Raw genomic sequence first — 21,147 nt, 5'->3', positions numbered from 1 at the left:
GGCCTGTTGGCCAGTTCCCCTTCTCTAACCACTAGACAATAGTTCTTACTGAAAGTTGCCTTTTTATATTTTGATCCTTCATTTATTCAAGATGGGTTTGACTCCAGAGCCCCACTGCTCATGCGGTCTTCACCATCTTTTCTGCCAGTAGCTTTATAACAGATCTGTACTGCAGCTGGAAAACTGCTTAATTTATCTGAAAGTTTTAATTAGCTCTGCAGCCATTTAACACATTAAAATCTCTACACTGGGCTCCTTCCAGTGCTCTTGATGTAGACATGTTTTAATCATTAAGGAGTGAACACACAACAGCGTTGCCCCATGTCAGTAAAACTCGATAGTTTCAGATACAATTTCATAAAGTATTCGTGGTGAGAACTGAGTTTTACCTTTTGAAAATTTCAGATTGCTGGAAAGATTAAAATGTCTGTGAGATTTTCCTTCAAACCTCTATGCTGTATGGATGAGAGTTACTCTTTTTTTCTCCATGAGCACAAGATTATATATATATATATATATATATATATATATATATATATATATATATATATATATATATATGGAAACAACATTATCTTGAGTGTATATATATATATATATATACTCAAGATAATGTTGTTTCCAGCAGAGTGTTTTATTTTCTCCTCACATAAACAGTTCAGTTTGGTCAGTGCACCTGTGTCTAAGGATGTAAATATTGGCCAAAACCTGTAAACGATATAAAATGTCACTTCATTTATTTTACTGCATAATATAATTTTTTTGTAAGAATGAGAGGGTTTCTTTTCCACAGCTTGCATGCATTTGAATCACTTTTACCACACACACTCAGATGAGTACTGGAGACAATATTTTTGGTTGTATCATGTTGAACCATTCAGTAAGTTAAAAACTTTAATACCACAGTCCAGGAGTTTCACCACCTGGGTTCATAAAATCAGGCATGTTTTTTTGTGATGATTCCAGTCCTACAATCCTTTAGGTCACATCCCATAATCCATTGTGGCTGCAAAGGATAATGGGACTGAGATCCTGGCAAAGAAAAAGGGGCTAGTTTTCTTAGAGGGTGCTGCTGGACAGTAGATGGTGCTAGGAGAAATTTGGGTGGTAGATGCTGGGGCCTGGATAGAGAGGGTGGATTCTTTGGGATGGCGGGTGCTGCTAGGGTGTTGGGGGAAGGCAGTGGAGCTTCAGTTCATCCCCTCTGGTCACACTGCATTCTGCTTCAGGGAAATGCCACCTGAAGATGGTAAGGAACGCATGAGCTGCAGAGTCAAGGCAAGTTGCTCCTCATCATCTTTAAGCAGAACTTCCATGGAGTAGAATAGGCCTGGGCAGGAGGTGAGGGAGAATAAGAAACTGTAGCAGAGCAGATATGGGGAAGTTGTAGCAGCAGCAGAAGGAAGCAGGATGGCTTATTTCCTTTCCTTGTTCTGTCTCCATGATGCCTAGCAGCCACCTGACGGTGATTTTGCTGCAGTGCCCTGCTCATGCAACCCGTGTCAGATCCCCAACTTGCAATTTGAGAAAAGCGGTCATAGTCTCTGTGTCTAGCATGCCTGATTGGGAGCAACCCATCTGCAAATCATTCTGGATATGAATTTTGACAAGTGAGCGCAAGTAGGTGAGATCCCAGCCCAGAGGTCTCCTCCTCTCCTCCCCACGGCACAGGGACCAAGAACTGGAATTTGGGATTCCATGATTAGTGCTAACTGCAAGAAATTGATCTCAGAAGTTATTTTTATTATTTTAAGTGGTGGCCAAATAAAAGTGTTCTTTGTATCTCCTCTAAATTATCGAGTTAATTCAAAACTCATGTAAAATCACAAGTCATCAAGAAATGATGAAGAACTGTGATTGGTTGAAGGGGACCCCGGACACACCCCTACTAAGTGATAGGTACTAACCCTCCTCCACAAAGAGATAACTTATCCTCCATTCAGAAAGTTAGGTTGGCAGTTGCTATTAATGGAAATAGTAATAGCAACTCTTCACTCCCCAGGAGGGGGTTAGAGTGTATTTACATCAGCAGGGAATGCTGTGCTGAAGTGTAGAGGAGAGTAAGTCAGCATTCATAATAGCCTTAGAGAGTGTTGCCTTAAAGTATTTAGTTAGGGCAAGATATTTCTTGATTCCAAAAAATCACAAAATCAAATCTGGGGTTGAAAAAAAAAGTCTCAAAATATCTTTAGCTCTAGAGCATCTTGACAGCAACCTCTTGTGAAAAGTTCATGTAATTTCAGTATTCTTTTGAGGGCTTTTTTAGAAAGAATGATTACTTTAAACAATATAGTTTTTAAATATATACTAAAATGTAGTGACTATCTCTAGAAACTCAGAAATGATTTGTTAGTGCAAGATGATTAGTACTGTAGAAAAGTAGAAAGAAAGTTAGTGTTTTCTCTGATGGCTTCAACATACAGCTTTGGGTAATGTCTAACTTTAATTTCCACTTGTGTGACAGAGAAAAATGTACACGGTGTTGTTGTAGCTCTGTTGGTCCCAGGATGTTAGAGAGAAGGTGGGTAAGATAATGTCTTTTACTGGTCCAATAAAAGATATTACCTCACCCACCTTGTCTCTCTAGAGAAAAATGTGTTATCAGATAATCTTGAACTCATTTTAGGTTAGCACAGAATGGAGAACTTTTCTTTTTTCAAAGACTAATACCATGTGATCTCATAGACATGGGTCAGAACAGAAAAGTATCATACTTTGCACAAGAGATGAAAGGACCCCCAGAGTGTTCTCACTTATTTGACATGGCTCCTGAAAGAACAGTCTAGATTTTTTAAATCAAATTAAAGAGATTATTTGGGTAGTCATCTCACATAGATGCTACCATATCTTAGATCCCTGTTTTGTTTTTTTGTGTTTTTTTTGCCATTTACAGATATGCTATTTCTGCATAATTTCTAGACAGTAGACTTTTTTAGAAAATGGTACTTCAGATTACCTTGATTTATAGGCCAGCCTCTATCAACTTGATCTAAAGAGATTACTGAAAAATGTCTTGGGCTTCTGAATCTCATAGGCTATGGTTTAAAGAGACCTTCAGACAATCTGTCCTTGAACAAAGCGGTTTATTGATGTACCAGGGACAACTCATATGCAAGACAAGTAGAGAAGTAGCTGGTATTAATCCCCCAACTCCTTTGGCCAGTTTACTAGTAGAAATTATCTTTTAGAGTTAGGTTCCTACTCCCACCTCACCTGGAGTCTGGTAGAGCTAGGCCCTTCTTTTGTCAATAGCCAATTTGGATAGTACTGCAAAAATCACAGCAGGTATGGAGCAAACCAGTCAGAAGATAGTTACTTCTCCAAGGTTGCTATTCGTTCTGGATTTCTCATCCAATTTTCTTCAGCTGCTTTAGTCCAGAAACCAAGGGTTTCCAAATAGAGCTCCTGTAGCTGCTCCACCCGTTCCCTGAGCCCACCTGAGCAGGTAATTTGAATATGTTGTTAAACTATGGAGAGTAGCTTGAATTCCATATTAATAGTCTAATCCTTGTTACTCTGTTCAGCAGTAGCAAGGCATGTTGCTGCTATTTAAAAGGCTACTTCAGCCTTACAATCTTAGCACTTTATGTGGAGGTTTATATTTTTATGTTGGTGATGGTAATGCTGGTTTATGAAGCCAGTGAGTTTCACAGTAACTTATCCACACTACGCTACATTTAATGAAGAGAAAAGCGTGTTGCATACCTGAACAATTCTCCTTTTCTCATATGCTATTTGAGATCCACCTTAATCTATCAGATTGACACTTTTTTCTCTACTATCCAAACAGTAAAATATATCTTAACAAGGTGAGTGTAAAAATGGGCTTTTCGTGTTTACACCATTTTTCAGCTGAGCTGTAGTTTCATATTTAAATTTAAACTAGTCTTCTGGGCCTAAAACAAAGTATGGGATTTTAGTGGAGGTGGGAGTGGCGGGTTAAATAACTTTTTGAACTTTCTGCATAGCACGTGTGACTTTTTAGAAAATCCTGTTCACAAAAAATCTATTTAAAAAACACCATCAATGACAAAGTATAATAAATACGCTGTAATGGAACTACATAGGATTCTTAACTGTTAGAGAGGTGTTAATTGTAATTTCAGATTTGTAAATTCCTTGCATATTATTACAACTGAAACAGACTATGGCCTGCAAATTAATTGCCTGGAGCCGTGACCAGTAAAACATTTTGTTAAATCTTTCACACACTACAAGTTTACTAGGGAGCAGCATGACTTTTTTCATGTCTGCTATATGATCTTTATAATCATGTCTGCTATATGATCCATCTTTATAAGCATAAGTGGGATAAAGGTTTTTCCATGACATCTATTTCCTGTATAACTTTGATATTTTGATGCTATAGAGAGTTTATTTAAATACTATATGCTAAAATAAACATTTTAATAAATATCTAACCTTTTGTAAATTTCAGATGACTGGGTATTTCCTGAAAATTGCAGTGACTGTTTTCAGATTGATTCCAATGGACAGCCAGTAGCTACCCACAATACATCCTGCAGTAATTTATCCCTGCCACCGAATACTGACGTTGAAAGTGAAAGCAAGCAAACAGGCGAACACCAAATAAGCCATAAAGAGATTTTCACATTTTCGTCGAGGCCTCGATCAGCTCCTCATGGGAAGTCCCCGAATATGTCGCCAGAAGGCTGCATGTCTCCTTTGGATTTAAATGAGGACAGTGATGGGTTCTGTAGAGGAGCCCAAATGGAAGATGACTTTTATGGAAGTGACAGCAATGAAGAGGTGAGCCACTCTATACATGCAATACTCGATAAAGCACACTTCATCCTAAAACTCTGAGGGTGAGATTCTGCCCTCAGGCTCATGGTTATACAAGGGAGTGAAGCCCTCCCCTCCCCATATCCTCTCCTGATCAGCAGCAAGTTAACCTTGCTCAATTTGTGTCTATGAGGAGGGTGGGGAAGCTAGAGTTCTGTCTAGTTTGCAAGTTGGGCAAGGGAAGAGAGTAGAAGGATTCACCCCTCCCCATCACCTGCAACCTACAGGGCTGAGCCTAAGAGCTTAATCTAGCTCTTGATACATGTATACAAAGTATGCATAGGAATCACTTTGCTCACCATTACTTCAGAATGCAGCCAAGACAGCTCAGTGGTTTAAAGGCACTCGCGTTTTAGGTAAGGAAGTGAAAAACACTTCTAACAACAGAAATAACAGGGGAAGTTTAAGAAGGCAGCATGTGATTTAACTATGCTGAAATTTGACCAGAAAGCTGGGTCTGCTGCTTGATTTCACTCACTGGTCACCACTTCAGTTTTACATCTCATCTGAAATGTGGTAATGCCATGGAGAGTTCTGGGTTTGTATTCTGTTGCAATGTGAAAAATTTTGATCACGTGTATTAGTGAGAGAAAAGAAAAAAATCATCAGCTTCTAATATATTTATAAAAATGAAGCAGATTGTCATGTCAGTGAACAGTTGCATCAAGTTGTTATGGTAACTGCCTTTATTAACATTCCAGTCTATTTCATTTTTAATTAAAGAACTGTTTCTTATCATTCTAATCTTTTTCTCACAGACTGGGAAGGAAGTACAACAGAGTTATGTGATAGCAAGACAGATGAAACTTTGCAAAATACTGTTCCATTCCTCCTGGGAAATTATTTTACAGATGCTAACTATAACCAATAGAAAATCTCAGAGGTGGTTTGTTTTTGTTTTGTTTTTTGTATATTTTGTTTTCTTTTCACCTTAGACCTGTGAGACCTCATTATTTCAAATATGGTCCCAGAATTTCAGGGTTAAACCAATTAAAGTTGAGATAATGAATCATGAACGATGAGGGGGTCTTGTCTCTACCATATGGTGTCTGTTTTGGAACTCTTTAAAATCCATAGAGATTTTCTATGTCAATTATGCTCAAGAAAAGTCAGACTGGTTACTAACTGAAGCTAGATTAAGAAGACAGTTCTAAAACACTTCATTATGGTAAACTTTTCCCTGTGTTGTAAATCTTGGTATTTGATTCCTACACACTTTTATAACATATGTGTGTGTATAACACAATGAAGAGAAATTCTTTTCTTCTTAATTTAAACCAAATTGATTGCAAGACTCGTATATTCCAGTTCAAATATCTTTTCAATGTACCGAACCAGTGTTTCTGCTTACTCTTATTTAATATTTTGTATCACCATAGTGCTTAAAAAACCTCTAATCCCCTGGTTCTGCGAGGTTTTGTGCTCTCTCACACCTTTGACGTTAATATTAGTGGAGGATACATGGCACTGCTCAGGATCAGACTCGTAGCTCTTTATATAATGTGAAATAGACCTGAGGGCATATGGCTAACAAGAGTGTAATGAAGGAAAATTTCATATATTCCCATGTATCCTTGAGCTTTCAGTTCATATGCTGAAAGGCATCGTTGGCTGTGCTCGCAAAGGCCTTACACTCAACTTAATAGATAAGGTGGGTGAGGCACTTCTGTGTTTGTATGTCTGTATGTAACACATTAACTTTGAATGCCACTTCTGTAATTCAGGGAATGTTCTAGGCATCCGTGACAAAACTCACTGATTTGGGGAAAATTGAGAAACCAAAAAGAGGGGAAATGGGGGACAGTGGAGCCAATGCCATCTGATTATCACATCCCCAGATAATTGCCCGGGTGCTTGAAGCTGTAGATCAGTGGTTCTCAACCAGGGGTATGTGTACCCTTGGGGTAAACAGAGATCTTCCAGGGGGTACATGGACTCATCTAAATAGTTGTCTAGTTTTACGACAGGCTACATAAAAATGACTAGCAAAGTCAGTACAAACTAAAATTTCGTATGACTTGTTAATACTGCTCACTATATTATATACTGAAATATATTCCAATTTATTTATTTTGTAATTATATGGTACAAATGAGAAAGTAAGCAATTTTTCAGTAATAGCGTGGCTGTGACACTTTTGTAATTTTATGTAAGCAAGTAGTTTTTAAGTGAGGTGAAACTTGGGGGTACACAAGACAAATCAGAGTCCTGAGAGGGATACAGTAGTCTGGAAAGGTTGAGAGCCACTGCTATACTCAAACAACTGATAGATGGCGCCCATTAATGCTTTCTAACATAACAATGTCCTGCTCTTCCTGTAGTTTAACATGTTAATACCCTGAATGTCTTATCTCCCAGACAAGGTAATGGGGGGTATGCACACAACCCTTGGCATGGGGGGGGGGAGAATGGGGGGCACTGGGAAAAGGGGAATTGGGAGGAAGGGGGAGAATGGGGTTGCACATAAAGCCCCTGCCATGAGAGGGAGAATGGGGAACTCTGACATGGGAGGAGGAGAGATTGGGGGAGGTGCAGGGAGTCCCTGAAACAGAAAGGTTCAGGGAGCTTGTGGGGTGGAAGGGAGGGATGCAAGGCACCACTGTGGTGTGCAATGACCTTGGCCTAGAGACACTACAAAGCATTCAACCCCCTAGTCCTATTGACTTGTGTGCAAAGTTACACATGTGTAAGTGTTTGCATGATTGGGACTTAATACTATAGGTAAAGGCTTAATTGTTAAATATCTCTGAATACTGAACAAAATGATTAGCTCGGTAAGGTGAAGGTAGATTTCAACATTTCATGTAATCCTGCTTTATACAACATTGCTAAACTTAAAAACACCTAAAAGAGGGTGTGCTTTGGGAGAAATTATGTGTGATCCAAAAGCTTGCAGCCACACCATTGTGTTTGATCTTGTCTGTTCTCATGAAATAAGCACAATAGGAGATTGTAGGTCAATACTTAGAGGAGAGCTCACTAAGGTGCTGGAGGAGGGGTGGGTGATGATTCAGCGTCACTCTCAGAGCCTGTACTTAACCATTAGAATCCTAGAATATCAGGGTTGGAAGAGACCTCAGGAGGTCATCTAGTCCAGTCCCCTGCTCAAAGCTGGACCACCAACTAAATCATCCCAGCCAGGGCTTTGTCAAGCCGGGTCTTAAAAACCTCTAAGGATGGAGGTTCCACCACCTCCCTAGTTAATTGTCTTCACAAGGTGCCTTTTTGTTCAACTCAGATAGAAAACTAAGGGCTGTGGTCATTAAAAATCCCATGTCATGTTCATAAGAAGGGAAGTTATCTTTCCTAAGAAATATGGTATCATTTGGTTCCCTGTATTAACCTTAATAGTAACTGTTCTCACTGCCCCAAAATGACATACCAATAGTTATTTTTTACTTCCAAAGAGTGAGTCTATCTTAAATAAGTTAGAGAATTCTATATGCTGCATAATGTTTCTCATTATATCATCATAATCATTGTGTTTTCCGGGGTGTGTGGCAAATGATCAGTTATCTGACAGGTGCATGTACAATTATTCATGATCCCTTTAGAAACTGGAGGTTATCCCTTCTTGTCAGGAACAGAAGCTTTTAAATATTGTATGAACCAAAAACTACCGTATTCCAGTAACTACAGAGAAGGACTTTCAATTCATTTATTATCTAATGTGGATTATGTTAAATAATGTCAATATGACAGCTAGCAAAGCACTACATGTACAATGCTAAAAGATAATTTAAAATAAACAAACCTACATTACAATAACAATTATAGTTTTTGCTTAATTTCACTACCAATTTACTAATTCAGAGTTAAGGCTTTCTTTCACATGAAAGAAAAGTCAATGAACTAGATAATTATTTAGTGTTTATATTTTGCTTGTATTCTTGCACTAATGTATTTTATATTACTTCTGTAGTCAGCTGTATATTGATATTCTAGGTGCTCATTTCATTTTTCAAATCATTCTCTAATTTGTACTGCAAAAACAAACTACAGAAAAATGTTTTATAGTGGGCTGTAAAGTCAGGACTACCACACCTGATCCTAGAATAGGACACGAGACTGCTGATTTATAGTACCCGTTATATTAGCACAATCTAAGACATCCTTGCAAAATCATCATGAATATTTCTTAACCCCGGGACAGTATCCGTTCACCCGACTTTGCCATTATTATAATAAAAAAATGATATTTACTCACCCAGTTAAGCTGCATTTTTGCAAGCCTACTCTAAAAATATCTTGAACCTGATATGCTGAAGATACTAGATGTTTACTGTTTTTCGATATGTTTGAAAATCACATATAGTAAATTTATATCTAATTTAAAAAGTCACAGAAAAATATAAATGCAAATAAAATATATTTCTTATCTGTGGGTCCATGACTTCTAGCCTTCTCTTTTTAGGTTAGTTGTTTTGGGCATGTCATTTTTGATTGCTTTGTACTGTGCCTGGTATTCTGATTCCTCGGTTTGTATGATTTTATACTCATTAAGATAGATTTACTGAGTGCACCGATGATGTCTGCTAATACCATCACAACAGGATAAGTAAGCCAGTTATAATAAATTGCTTTTTCGTGAAAAAAAAAAATTTCCAGTCATGTTTATTTTACAGTTGGTGACTGTGGATTGTAAACTCATAGACACGTGAAGCCAATATTGGCAGATAGCTGGGTATTAAGAACAGACTGCTAAAATAATTTTCTGTTTGATAGTTCTTATAGATTCTGGCTCCTGATCTCTCACCTGGATTGAAACATTTGGGATATACTGAGCAGCAGGGGGAGATTATGCTGGAATAAGATATAGCTAGGATAGAAAGAACAATGTTCCCCCTTTCCTAAAATTACTGGCATTAATTGATTTTAGGACCATCACTTTGAAGCCTCTTCCTGACAAAGAATGTTTCTGCTGAGGAACAAAGGTCAAGCCTGTAGTGCTTTGTAAAGAATGAAGCTTCTGCACTTCTGTGCAGTCCAGATGTCTCAGGCTGGGAGAGAGGTCCGTTCCAGAAAGGAAATCATCAGGTCACAAATTTTCCACTTTAAGCTCTAGGGACCAAATTCCGATCTCACATCAGGGTAAATTTGGAATCAGTGGAGCTACTCTGGCTTTATACTAGTGGAAGTAAATCAGACTCCGGCCCCAAAAATTGTATGTTTACGGAAGGGAGTTATGTACTTGCGACTCAAGTAGTGAGTATCAATGCATAAAGACTCACTAACCTACAAGTAGGGCCCTTCATTTTTGTTTTTTATCAAAATCCTCCAAAAAATTACTGGATTTTTTAAAACCTGGGATTTTCTGATTTCTGCCCACATTTTGTACTGGCTTGAACTCAACGGACCTGGCTCCTGCCTCAAAGACTCCCTGTTGGATGGCACAACATGCCTGTACCCATCCTCCTTTCCCCCCACACACTGCAACCATGAGTATCTGGTACCCCTATTCCCACCAGGCATCCTCTCTTCCCCTGAATGTCCCGCCATGAGTACTGGGCACCCTCTCCCACCTGCTGCAACCATGAGTACCTAGCACCCCCATCCCCCACCAAGCATCCCTTGCCTCCCACCTGCTCCCCCCCACCATGATAGACCTAGTGTCACTGCCCAGAGAGGAGCCAAGGGCACAGAGCCCCTTCCACTTCAGCCACCAGACAGAGCCCCCATCCAGCCCCCAAGCTGCGAACAGGTCACTCCAATCTCCCTGCGGCCGCAGAGGAGCACATGATGTGGGCAGTGTCCCACCTGACTCAGCTGATGTAGAGAGAATATTTTTAAATTCAGCTACATCCAAGACCACAGTAGAATGCGCCTTGGAAAAGACACTTTGAAAAAGCTGCTCGGAGCCTGTGGAATTCGCCCTGAAGCCCCTTGTATCAAATACAACTGCGCAAGTCACCAACAGTAAACTGGTTTTGTTTGTGTAATGGGGGTTAGAGAGAATGGTTTCAGAAACAATGCACTCTTCCTTTTTTCTATTTGTTGCTTTTTTTTCTGTCCCCCCCCCTCTCTGATAATATGTGCAATTAATTTTTCATTGATTTGTCACCCGTTTTTTAATTTTTTGAAATAAACACTGATAAATTCCCAGGAAATTAATAAAATAATGCCAGAAACGAAGGGCTTTACTTAGGAGGCATGTGAAAGCCGGGCCAAATGGCTCTGCTGTGAGCTAAGTTTCAAGGAGAAGGGATCTTTGAATCTCCTTATGCTGTGGGCTGGAGGCCACGGAACACTCAGGAGTGCCTATCCATGCATAATAATAACTTTAGAGAACCTACCATGTATGGAACTTTCCCTTCTCTGCCATCCGGAGGGAAATATTTGGGTTTGCAAATTAGTTTTCAAGCTGGAAAATGCAATCATTTATAAATACCGTTTGTGGGTAGCTAATTAGTCATTGAAACAGTTAAGTGCTGTTATTAAACTGCCAGTCCCAAATGATCAGAAAACAGCAGAACAGCTTCTTATCTTGCTGCAGCTTACCACAAGTGACTTATTCTATATTTGTTCAAGCGGCCATACTTTCAAACTGACAACTAAATTCTAATGTATATCTCTCTTCTGTCATAGACACTGTCTAATTAGACTCAGCTGTTGGCATCCGCCCATTCAGTCAAACCTAGAGCAAAAGTCAGAACTCTTGCCAGTTTACAACACAGCATAACAACGGCAGTATCATACAGCGCTATCCAAAATGTTTTGGATATAACAGATGAACTCATCTGTGAAGCCTTCAATTGAGTCAGGAAATTTTCTGCACTTACATAAGTAAAAGAGCCAGCATAATACAATTAAATAAGACAGTGTACTCTTGCAAAGAGTACAAATCAGTTTTACCCTGACTTTTTGACATTAATACTCTGCATACAGAAGGCCTGTGTCCCATCTGCTCCAAGTAGATGGCCCTCAAGAGTCGTTAGAATGATCTTCTTAAAATTACAACCCAGCAAGAGCAATCAATTTTAAGTATCCAGAAATTATTGTGCAACTGCCCATCTGCATGTTCTTTCAAGGAATGTAGTACAGCAGTAGACATGCTAACTCCTCAGGGAAATCATTCGCATCTTCAGTATACATATGCTGTGCTAGAGTTAATCAGACAAACTTTATTGATAGTCCTGGCACAATTTATTACTGAATATTTAACAAACAAAATGATTATAAAACCCAAGTTCAATAGATAGGTGGGAGGGATTTAAGTTTAAGTTAAATCAGGATTATCCATTTGTCTCCAATATTTGAAAATAATGTGACATTTCCTTTAATAATCTGTCAAATTACAATAATGTGACTTAATAGTGCAGGTTTATAGCATAGCTTTTAAAATAACTGTGGTGTGGCAAATAAAAGTCTGGAAAAAAGAGAAATGTGTCTTTGTGCCCCAGTGAAATCCCAAACTAGGGAAATAAAGTAATATTTACAACCTTCCAAAATGCATATAACTTTAGCAGTAACAAAAACAAAATGAACAAAAGCAGCATATTAAGTGTTTATAAATTTTAAAGGCATTTCATAGAACTGTAAATCTCATGTTGTGCATGTAAAACCTACAAGAAAAATAAATATTGTTGAAATGGCTACATGTGTGAAGTTTCAGATTTCTTCTATAAAAATAGTGCATATTAATCTCTTTTCCAGTTATTTGCAAGCTAGTAGGGTCAGTGATGCTAAACTAAGATATTGTTATAATCAGAGTTTATTTTCATTTACCCTTCCTTATATATTCTGTACCTGAATACAAAGAGAGAGATTTTCAAGGTGTTAAATGGCTTATGCCATGGAATACATTAATAAAATATTATGAAGTGTTGTGCATACCTCCATAGCTCATTGATTCATGCAGGTGTTTCACAAATCACATTTAGAAAGTTTAGCCTGAATGCATTACATTCAGCCTACTTCTCTCATAGGGTGGTGGATTCTGTCCTCCTTAACGTCCTGTTTGCTTCCCTGCACGTAGCTCCTATAAGCCTTAGTTCAGAAAAAAAGCTTATGCACGTGCTTAACTTTAAGCTTGTGCTTATGTCCCTCTAAAGTCAATGTGCGTAAAGCATGTGCTTAAGTGCTTTGCGGAATTGGGGCTGTAATCTGATTTTAAATTGAATTCCACCCTTAAATAATATACATTATTATAAATTTGGCTTTCACACATCTTTCAGGATGAATTGGGAAGACTGGTGATTATGGAAACCATATAGAACATTAATGTTTGCTTCCATTCGACTGTTTCAGGGTTTATGTACTTTCTCATAGCACTGAGCTGATTTAACGCATCCTCATCGTAACCTTCACTTTCATATATTGCTTCCAAAAAGATGCTGGATGATAAAACAGGAAAATAGGAGCCGTCTGTACAGAGATTGGGGAAACGGAGCGCATTCTAATTGCATTTTTAAATTTATAGTCTGAGGAGATAAAAGAAAACCTTGCAGCCAAAAGGCCTCCAAATTTATTTCCTGCTTCTGTTATTTACTTTAACACTTCAGTGTTTTATATTTGCAGCTAACCTACTAATCTGCTTATAAAGTGTCATGTACATTTACAGCACTGGATAAAAAGGTTTAATAAATAATATAGGTCCCCTTTTTTCTGGATTTTTATCCTTTAGAATTCTGTTCTTAAGGGAAAATAAATACTTTGTGACTTGAGCACCCTTGATAAAAATATTCATGAACAATTGATTGTTTTGGTCTCCATGTGGATGTGGTTGCCGAAAAGCTGCTTAACTCATTTTATAGGGAAAGCCCTGTGTGATTGTGGGGGACGAGAGGAGAGACCATTCTGCCATAACGCTTTTTTCTTTTATATTAAGAACAAAATCATACAATAACAACAAAAACCCTATAATTGAGAAAGACCTGTCGGTAATCATTATCCTCTACCCACAACATGTTCGCTGCTCTTGTCTTATGTAAACCCACTCAAAGAAAACGTAAAACAAAATAAAGCAATAGGAGAGAAGTGTATTCTTCATGAAAATATATAAAACAATGCTACTATATTTCTTGGAAAGATTATTATATAATGAAGGGTTTTCTTTTAAATATGAATTTCCCCTTGTAGGGTCTAGTCCTGGTCCCAGTGAAGTGAATGACAAAACTCCCTTTGATTTCAGTATCACCAGGATTGGACCCTAGAAGGTGAAATATGCATATTTAAGGATGCAACATTCATGTTGTAGCCATCCTTCCAACAAATACAGTAGTACTGTGTTGTGCCTGTGGGGGAGAGGAAGTGTGGCACCTGATTGAATTAGGATGGGAGGCCTCCATTTTCCCCTCCCCTGTGTCAATAAGGACCATGGGGTGACCATCGCTAGTTTACCCAATCTTTCCTCCTCCCATATCACATGATTTTCTGCTTGCTGTTTATTTTTTTATTGAAATTTAAGGGAACATCAGAAGTGTAATTCTTGGATGTTTTGTATAGACCTTGTTTGGAAGAGAAATAATGGATTCATAAAGTATTCTTAAATGTTATTTGCTACATTATTTTTTTAGTAACTTTCAAAGCAGGGCAAGGTGATCTCTGCAGACAGATATGTTTAGGATTTATATACTATATGTTAAAGTGTCACCTACCGCTACAGTAGTCAAGCAGATATCAACATTGTAGACTTTTCTACCTTACATGTTATTGGTCAGCACAAGTTTGTAAACCACATTACACTAAGAAGTATATTTATGATGTACAGACTTTTGGGGTTTCCAGCAGTCTGAATTAGAACAGGAATTTAGGCCTATATATTCAAAGCAGGCTGTCATTTTGGGGTGCCCAACTTGAGATACATAGACCTGGTTTTTGTAAAGGTCCTGAGCACCCAACGCTCCATTCTCCTTCACTGGGAGCAGCAGATGCTCAAAATCTTTGAAAAATCTCAAGTTAAGCCATCATAATTAAAGTGCAATTTTGAAATCTTAGGACTAAATATTTGCAAACAGATCTTAAACAAGTGGAGGGTAGTTTCCTCTCAAAATCACTGTTGTTTTCTTTCCCAAATTTAGGATGACCCCAGTGAATTCATCCAAAGTGCTTCAAACCTCAAGACCAGCCACAGTACATCAGGGTCATCTGATTCTGCAGTTTTTAAAGTGATCCCATTAAAGATGATGTCAGGAAGTCCTGAGCACTGGAAGTATAAAGAATATAGCAAACATAGCCACCTGGAAACACTATCATCAGCCCCACAAGATTCGGTTGTGAAAAAAGTAGAGCCTGATAATATTCCAAGAAGCTGGATGCCTACCCCCTGTCTTTCTCCAACTGGAAGTAAACCTGAATTCTCTAAGGAAAGCCCAAGCAGCTCTGAAAAAACGAAGGATACATCAGTGAGTCAATTAAGAGCATCAATATGTAAAAAGTCCCTCAAAGAAATCTTAAGAGAGAATTCAAGTCTGAAAGCTGAGACTACTGTAAGTGATTTTGCTTTGGAACTAAATGATTTACATTGTTTGAACAGAAAGGCTGTAACAGGGTGCAAACCTATACTAATATATATCTAATCTATTGGTTTTTAGTAAGCGTTTTGACACAGTCCCACATGACATTCTCACCAGCAAATGAGGAAAATAGGGTCTAGGTGAAATTACTATAAGGTTTGTGCACAACTCAGTGAAAGGTCATACTCAAAGAGTAGTTACCAATGGTTCATTGTCAAACTGGGAGGATGTATTTTGTGAGGTGTAGCAGGGATCAGTCCTGTATTATTCAATATTTTCATTAGTGACTTGGATAATAGAGTGAGAGAGTATGCATATGAAGATTGCAGATAACACCAAGCTGGGAGGGGTTGCAAACACTTTGGAGGACAGCATTAGAATTCAAAACGATCATGACAAATTGATGTGGACACTGGCGAAATGAGGACAGACACATGCATGGAAATAAGTGCCAGAATGCAACTTTATTAAACATTAACAAAGGAGCAGGGTGCTACCAGCCCAACTCCCATATTATCATATACCAGGCATTTAATTGATTCCAGTGCAGGGGTTACATATATGGCTCCGTACCATATACCCCATAACGAATGGTAGGCTCTCCTCAGCCTCGCCCCCTCCCCCAGGTCTCTGCTTTCTGAGTCCTAGCACCTTTCTCCCCATGAGGGGGACAAAGAGTGCAGCGGGGTGGGGACCTTGGCCCATGAAGGCCACAAGGTCTCACCCTATCCCATGAGCCCAAGGCCCAACACCAAAATCCCATGTCTTTTACCTCTGGGAATCGTTCATGTTATTCTCTTAACCAGACTGGAAATTGGCCATGAGTTGCAACGAATAAACATCTCTGCCCCGGTACCTTGGTTAGGTAATAAGTGCGTCCCTGCTTAACCCACTGTGGCTTGAAGGTGCCGCAAAGGAGGCAAAAAAACTCCCTGGTCTTTTGCCAATTGGCCCATGATTGGCTAGACCCGCAGCACCTGCCAGGCCAGGTTCCCATTCCTAGTGCGGGTGGGTAGAGCGGGCTGCTGGAATGGAGGCTCCACATGACCCTTAATGCTGGGCTAGATCCTGGCAGCTGCGGACTGCTGGCCAGTCAGCATCCCTCTCTCCCAGCTGGCCAATGGGTGCCAGAGACTCCCAGAGAGAGGAGATACCTATTGTCCCTTGGCGAGTGTCTCTCTCCCTTGCTACTGGCACTGTCCCCCTTTCACCACTGGCCCCATCAAGATCCCTCACCCATTCTTGCAGGTGGGTGGCATTTGGAGAATTGATCTGACTGAAAACAAGATGAAATTCAATAAAGGTAAGTACTAAGTACTTCCCTTAGGAAGGAAAAATCAAATGCCCAACTGCAAAATGGGGACTAACTGGCTAAGTAGTAGAACTGCTGAAAAGGATCTGGGGGTTATAGCGACTCACATATGGAATATGAGTCAACGGTGTTGTGCAGTTGTGAACAAGGCTATTGTCATTCTGGGGGTGTATTAACAAGAGTATTGTACATAAGACCTGAGAGGTAATTGTCCGGCTCTACTTGGCACTGAGGCTAGGTCTACACTACCCGCCTGAATCGGCGGGTAGAAATTGACCTCTCGGGGATCGATTTATCGCGTCCCGTCGGGACGTGACAATCGATCCCCCAATCGACGCTCTTACTCCACCAGTGGAGGTGGGAGTAAGCGCCGTCGACGGGAAGCCGCAGAGGTCGATTTTGCCGCCGTCCTCACAGCGGGGTAAGTCAGCTGCGATACGTCGAATTCAGCTATGCTATTCACGTAGCTGAATTTGCGTATCTTAAATCGACCCCCCCCCCGTAGTGTAGATGTACCCTGAGACCCCAGCTGGAGTATTGTGTCCAGTTCTGAGCACAACACTTTAGGAAAGCTGTGGATAAACTGAAGAGAGTCCAGAGGAAAGCAACAAAGAAGACAAAAGGTTTAGAAAACTGGACCTATGAGGAAAGGTTAAAAAAACCTGGGAATGTTTAGTCTGAGAAAAGAAAACTGAGGGGGGACCTGATAACTGTCTTCAAAGGTGTTATGGGCTGTTATAAAGAGGCTGATGATCAATTGTTACCATGTCCACTGAAGGCAGGACAAGAAGCAGTGGGTTTAATCTGCAGCAAGGGAGATTTAGGTTAGATATTAGGAAAAACTTTTTAGATATGGTATAAGGTAGTTAAGCTGTGGAGCAGTCTTCCAAGGGTGGTTGTAGAATCTCCGTCACTGGCTGCTTTTAAGAACATATTGGACAAACATCCGTCAGGGGCGGTCTAGGCGTATGTGGTCTTCACAGGGGGCTGAATTTGATGACATCTTGAGGTCCTTTGCTGTCCTACATTTCTAGGATTCTATAAATCATTAGCATCAGTTGAGAAATAATAAAATAGTATATTTTTCATCCAGATATACGCAAAATATATTTCACCACATCAGTGTTTAAAAAGAATATTTCAGTTCCCGAGTTTGGGTTCTTAAAGATGCATTGCATATAAAATAGCCCTGTACCTACAAACAGAAATCATTGAGGTTTACAAACAAAAAGCTAATAGGCTTGAATAGTCATACAACTCAAGTTCTCAAAGTGTGTGAATTACAAATGCAGGCATAGTTTTGGGCAGAAAGGCTAGGAAGGAAAATTGATAGCGTTTCAATAGCAATCTACAGGAAAAACCATAAAAAGATCACTAGTCTGTGCACTTCATAGTCTCTCTGCAGCAGTCCTGAACAATAATCAATGATCTGATTGAAGGCTAACAGTAAGGCAGTGTCAGAGACTAAATCCCCAGGCTACTTTGGGGACTGTGTTCAAGTCCATCAAATTGATTTTTTTCCCCCATGTGATTTTATTTTTTTCCTTCTTGTATTCTCCTTATGGCTACATGCAGTGATTTGAGAATAAATTAGCCTGTTTCACACAAATGACAGGACATTACTTAAGAGTTAAGGATTTTCTTCCCACGTTATATATTAAAAAGTCTGCTTTGAATAAGAAATTAGAGTTTTACTTTCAAGCACATTCTATAGGCAGCAGATCAAAGAGCATGTTCTTATGACACCCTTTGGGCAGTGTCATACTTTGCTATTTGGAATATAAGGCTTCTTTTTTTCCCAGCTCCCGGCCCATCCTCAGTCCATTATAAATGGGTTGCACTTCTTCCTGAATTTACTGGGGGTAGTCCAGACATGTTACTCAGGCTTCTGAGCATGGTCTCTCTCCTTTCTTCACCCACCAGAACTTCTGCCACTGGAGGTGAAGATGTGACAGTGGCACAACCCTCCTATTGATCATCTCTAAAACCCAGCTATACACTTGATTTGGGGACTATCTATTTTCTAGTTCCTGCCCTTCACAGAGTCACAGAATCTTTCATGAGGGCATCTGTGTATTCCCACTTGTGGGATCTGGCACCCCAGTGTCAAATTACAGAACTGCCTTAAAAAGCCATCTCTGCTGGGGGGCAGGGAGGTTCACAAGAGATCTTGCATGAGGGGGGTGGCATTGTCCCATGGTGTATAAGGTAGTGCCACCCCCCCCCCAAACAACTCAGTCCTTCTCCCTAATTGCAAATTCCTAATGTCTTCTAGCGTGCCAAGCTATAGGGGAAGGAGGGCAGGTAGTATGAATGCACAGAGATTACTCTGGAAGAACAACAGTTTCTGCTAAGGAACCTCTCTTTCTTGTTTGAGAATCTCTTTGTGTGAGATTAGCAAGCAGTGCTATACCAGAAAGATGGTAGATGAGGAGTTCTAGCTAAATATGGATGTCTTGTTATTATTTATTATTTTTATTACCTAAGACCTCTAGTCATTATGCTAGGTACTGTACAAACAAAACAAAACACAGAACAAAAATACAGTCCCTACCCCCGAAAGCTCTTGTGGCATGGGTCTTTAAACCAGGATATACTTCATTCCTGGTTACATTTTAGCTATGTTCTGTACATCTCGGAATCCAGTGAGAGAGTCTCTGATTGGTAATGAGGTCTCCCTGGCATCTATCCCTATATGCTACAGATAACTTGGATTTTTTAAAGAGCTTGGTCTTTTCCAGGTACAGACAGAGTGCCCTCTTTACATCTAGGTCATAGAGGCAAGTTTCCCCTGGGTGGGATTGGGGACTGGGGAAGAACACAGAGAGAGAAATACATTGAGATAGGAGGAAATCCAAGACCACTGTAGTTGTGAAGCTGGGAAGGGGCCTCATGATGACATTGTCCTTGTGAGCCACAGTATAAGGTGCAGTGGCTATCCAAGCACAAAACTCACTCACTCTTCTATCAGATGTAACTGCTGCAGTTGATAGAATACAAATCAGCAGTTAGGAAATGCAGACAATTGATGAGGGGAGCTAAAGGTATCAGTGAAAAATCTATGGCCAGTAGTCTTAAGGATAATAATAAGAAATTCCTTAAATATATCAGGAACAAAATCAGGAATCTTCTCACATGAATGTGGGAATGCATTTTTTGGAGCATCTGATAAAGCATTTTTAAACCTCTACCATTTAACATTCACATTTTTATGTTTAAAATTTTCTACCCATTCAGTTTTGCTCATTATCGATTTCAGCTTCAGGAAATTGTTCCTTTTAATGCACCAAATATGTATATTACTGGTCAGAACTATATTCTGCTTGCAAATAAATTAATTAGCTCATGATCACTTACTAGTGGCTTTAGTTTTAGCCCTTGCTCCATGGCTAATAGCCTTGTCCATTACATCCATCTGTCTATTCATGGCTGTTAATTTGTACATGAATGAAATAGTGCACACTCATATATGCCAGTTGGTCCCTTCAGGAGTGTTAGTTTCTTCTAATGTATAACAAAGTGCATGGCATCTGTCACCAACAGGCATGTGACCCATTGTTCTTACAGCAAGTCATCGATTCCAGGTATTCCCAGCAGGAAAACTAGTGGATCCCACAATTGCTGTGTTGAGATAATATAGGAACAGATAGATTCCCCAAAAGGCTGTTTAGTGGTATTCCCACTACGTGTGGGCAAGGAACCTATTGCTCCATAATTTCTCTAGCAGTTTTGGGGTTATTTGTCCTATATTGTTTTCAGACTCCCTGAAGTGATAGGCTATTAGTATAATGTTTTGTAATGCCTTTTCTGGAATATAATGCAGATCATGGACTGTTTTTTTCAAGATATCTTCCCAGTACATCATTGTAATTCTTTTTCTACAGTCCTTTCCCAAGCTACCATGTACCATAGATCCCAGGGCCAGAAGGGCCCATTGTGATATCTAGTCTAAACACAGGACATAAAACTTCCCCGAAATAATTTCTAGAGCAGATTTTTTAGAAAAACATCCAGTCTTGATTTTAAAATTGCCAGTGATGAAGAATGCACCATGCCCCTTGGTAAATTGTTCCAGTAGTTAATTACTCTCATCGTTAAACATTTACACCTTATTTCCAGTCTGATTCTTTACCTTCTGGTACTTGACAGCTACCTGCTCTGTTTCAGACTCTGAGGGCTTTGATGCTAAAAGGAAGTGAATTCCTTTCTATGACTAGCGCTCCTGTACAAGTAAATTGTTGGATAAAACCTAGAATCTAAATCTTAAAAAGACCTAAATCTCTCTTTGTTTTTTTGGCTCATATCAAACTTGCAGAGTGTTAGAATTTAAAAAATATCATTCTTCTCCAAGTAGTGGCCCTATGGGTGCTCCAGTATAGGTGTGCTTGCATCCCTATGCTGCTGATCAGGGAACTTTGGTAGCAGTTAGGTCTCGCCACGATGCTAGCCAGTGCGCATGGGCTAACCCCCCCTCAGTTCCTTCTGCAGGGATGGGGCAACACACGCTGGGCAACTCTCTCCTTCCCTGGACACCTTCTCTATGCCCTTCCTCCATGTCCCCTACTGTCAAAAGTC

General features: G+C 39.6%; 1 protein-coding gene across 37 annotated transcripts in view; it reads left to right on the top strand.

The window, feature by feature from the left end:
- The window catches only part of CFAP20DC (CFAP20 domain containing), a 170,734-nt gene that overhangs the window by 82,670 nt on the left and 66,917 nt on the right, over positions 1-21,147 (top strand). For 36 of the 37 annotated variants that reach the window (XM_065550614.1, XM_005295931.5, XM_065550602.1 and 33 more), the window contains 2 exons: positions 4,439-4,770; positions 14,826-15,233. In XM_065550614.1, the coding sequence (XP_065406686.1) occupies positions 4,439-4,770; positions 14,826-15,233 (740 nt within the window). Of the gene's footprint in view, positions 1-4,438; positions 4,771-5,564; positions 12,400-14,825; positions 15,234-21,147 lie in introns of those variants that run through there. The other variant, XM_024109920.3, reaches the window with a different exon arrangement.

This window comes from Chrysemys picta, chromosome 7 (genome assembly GCF_011386835.1).
Source record: "Chrysemys picta bellii isolate R12L10 chromosome 7, ASM1138683v2, whole genome shotgun sequence".
In the NCBI taxonomy this organism is placed as follows: Eukaryota; Metazoa; Chordata; order Testudines; family Emydidae; genus Chrysemys; species Chrysemys picta.
This window is presented reverse-complemented; position numbering and strand designations above follow the sequence as displayed.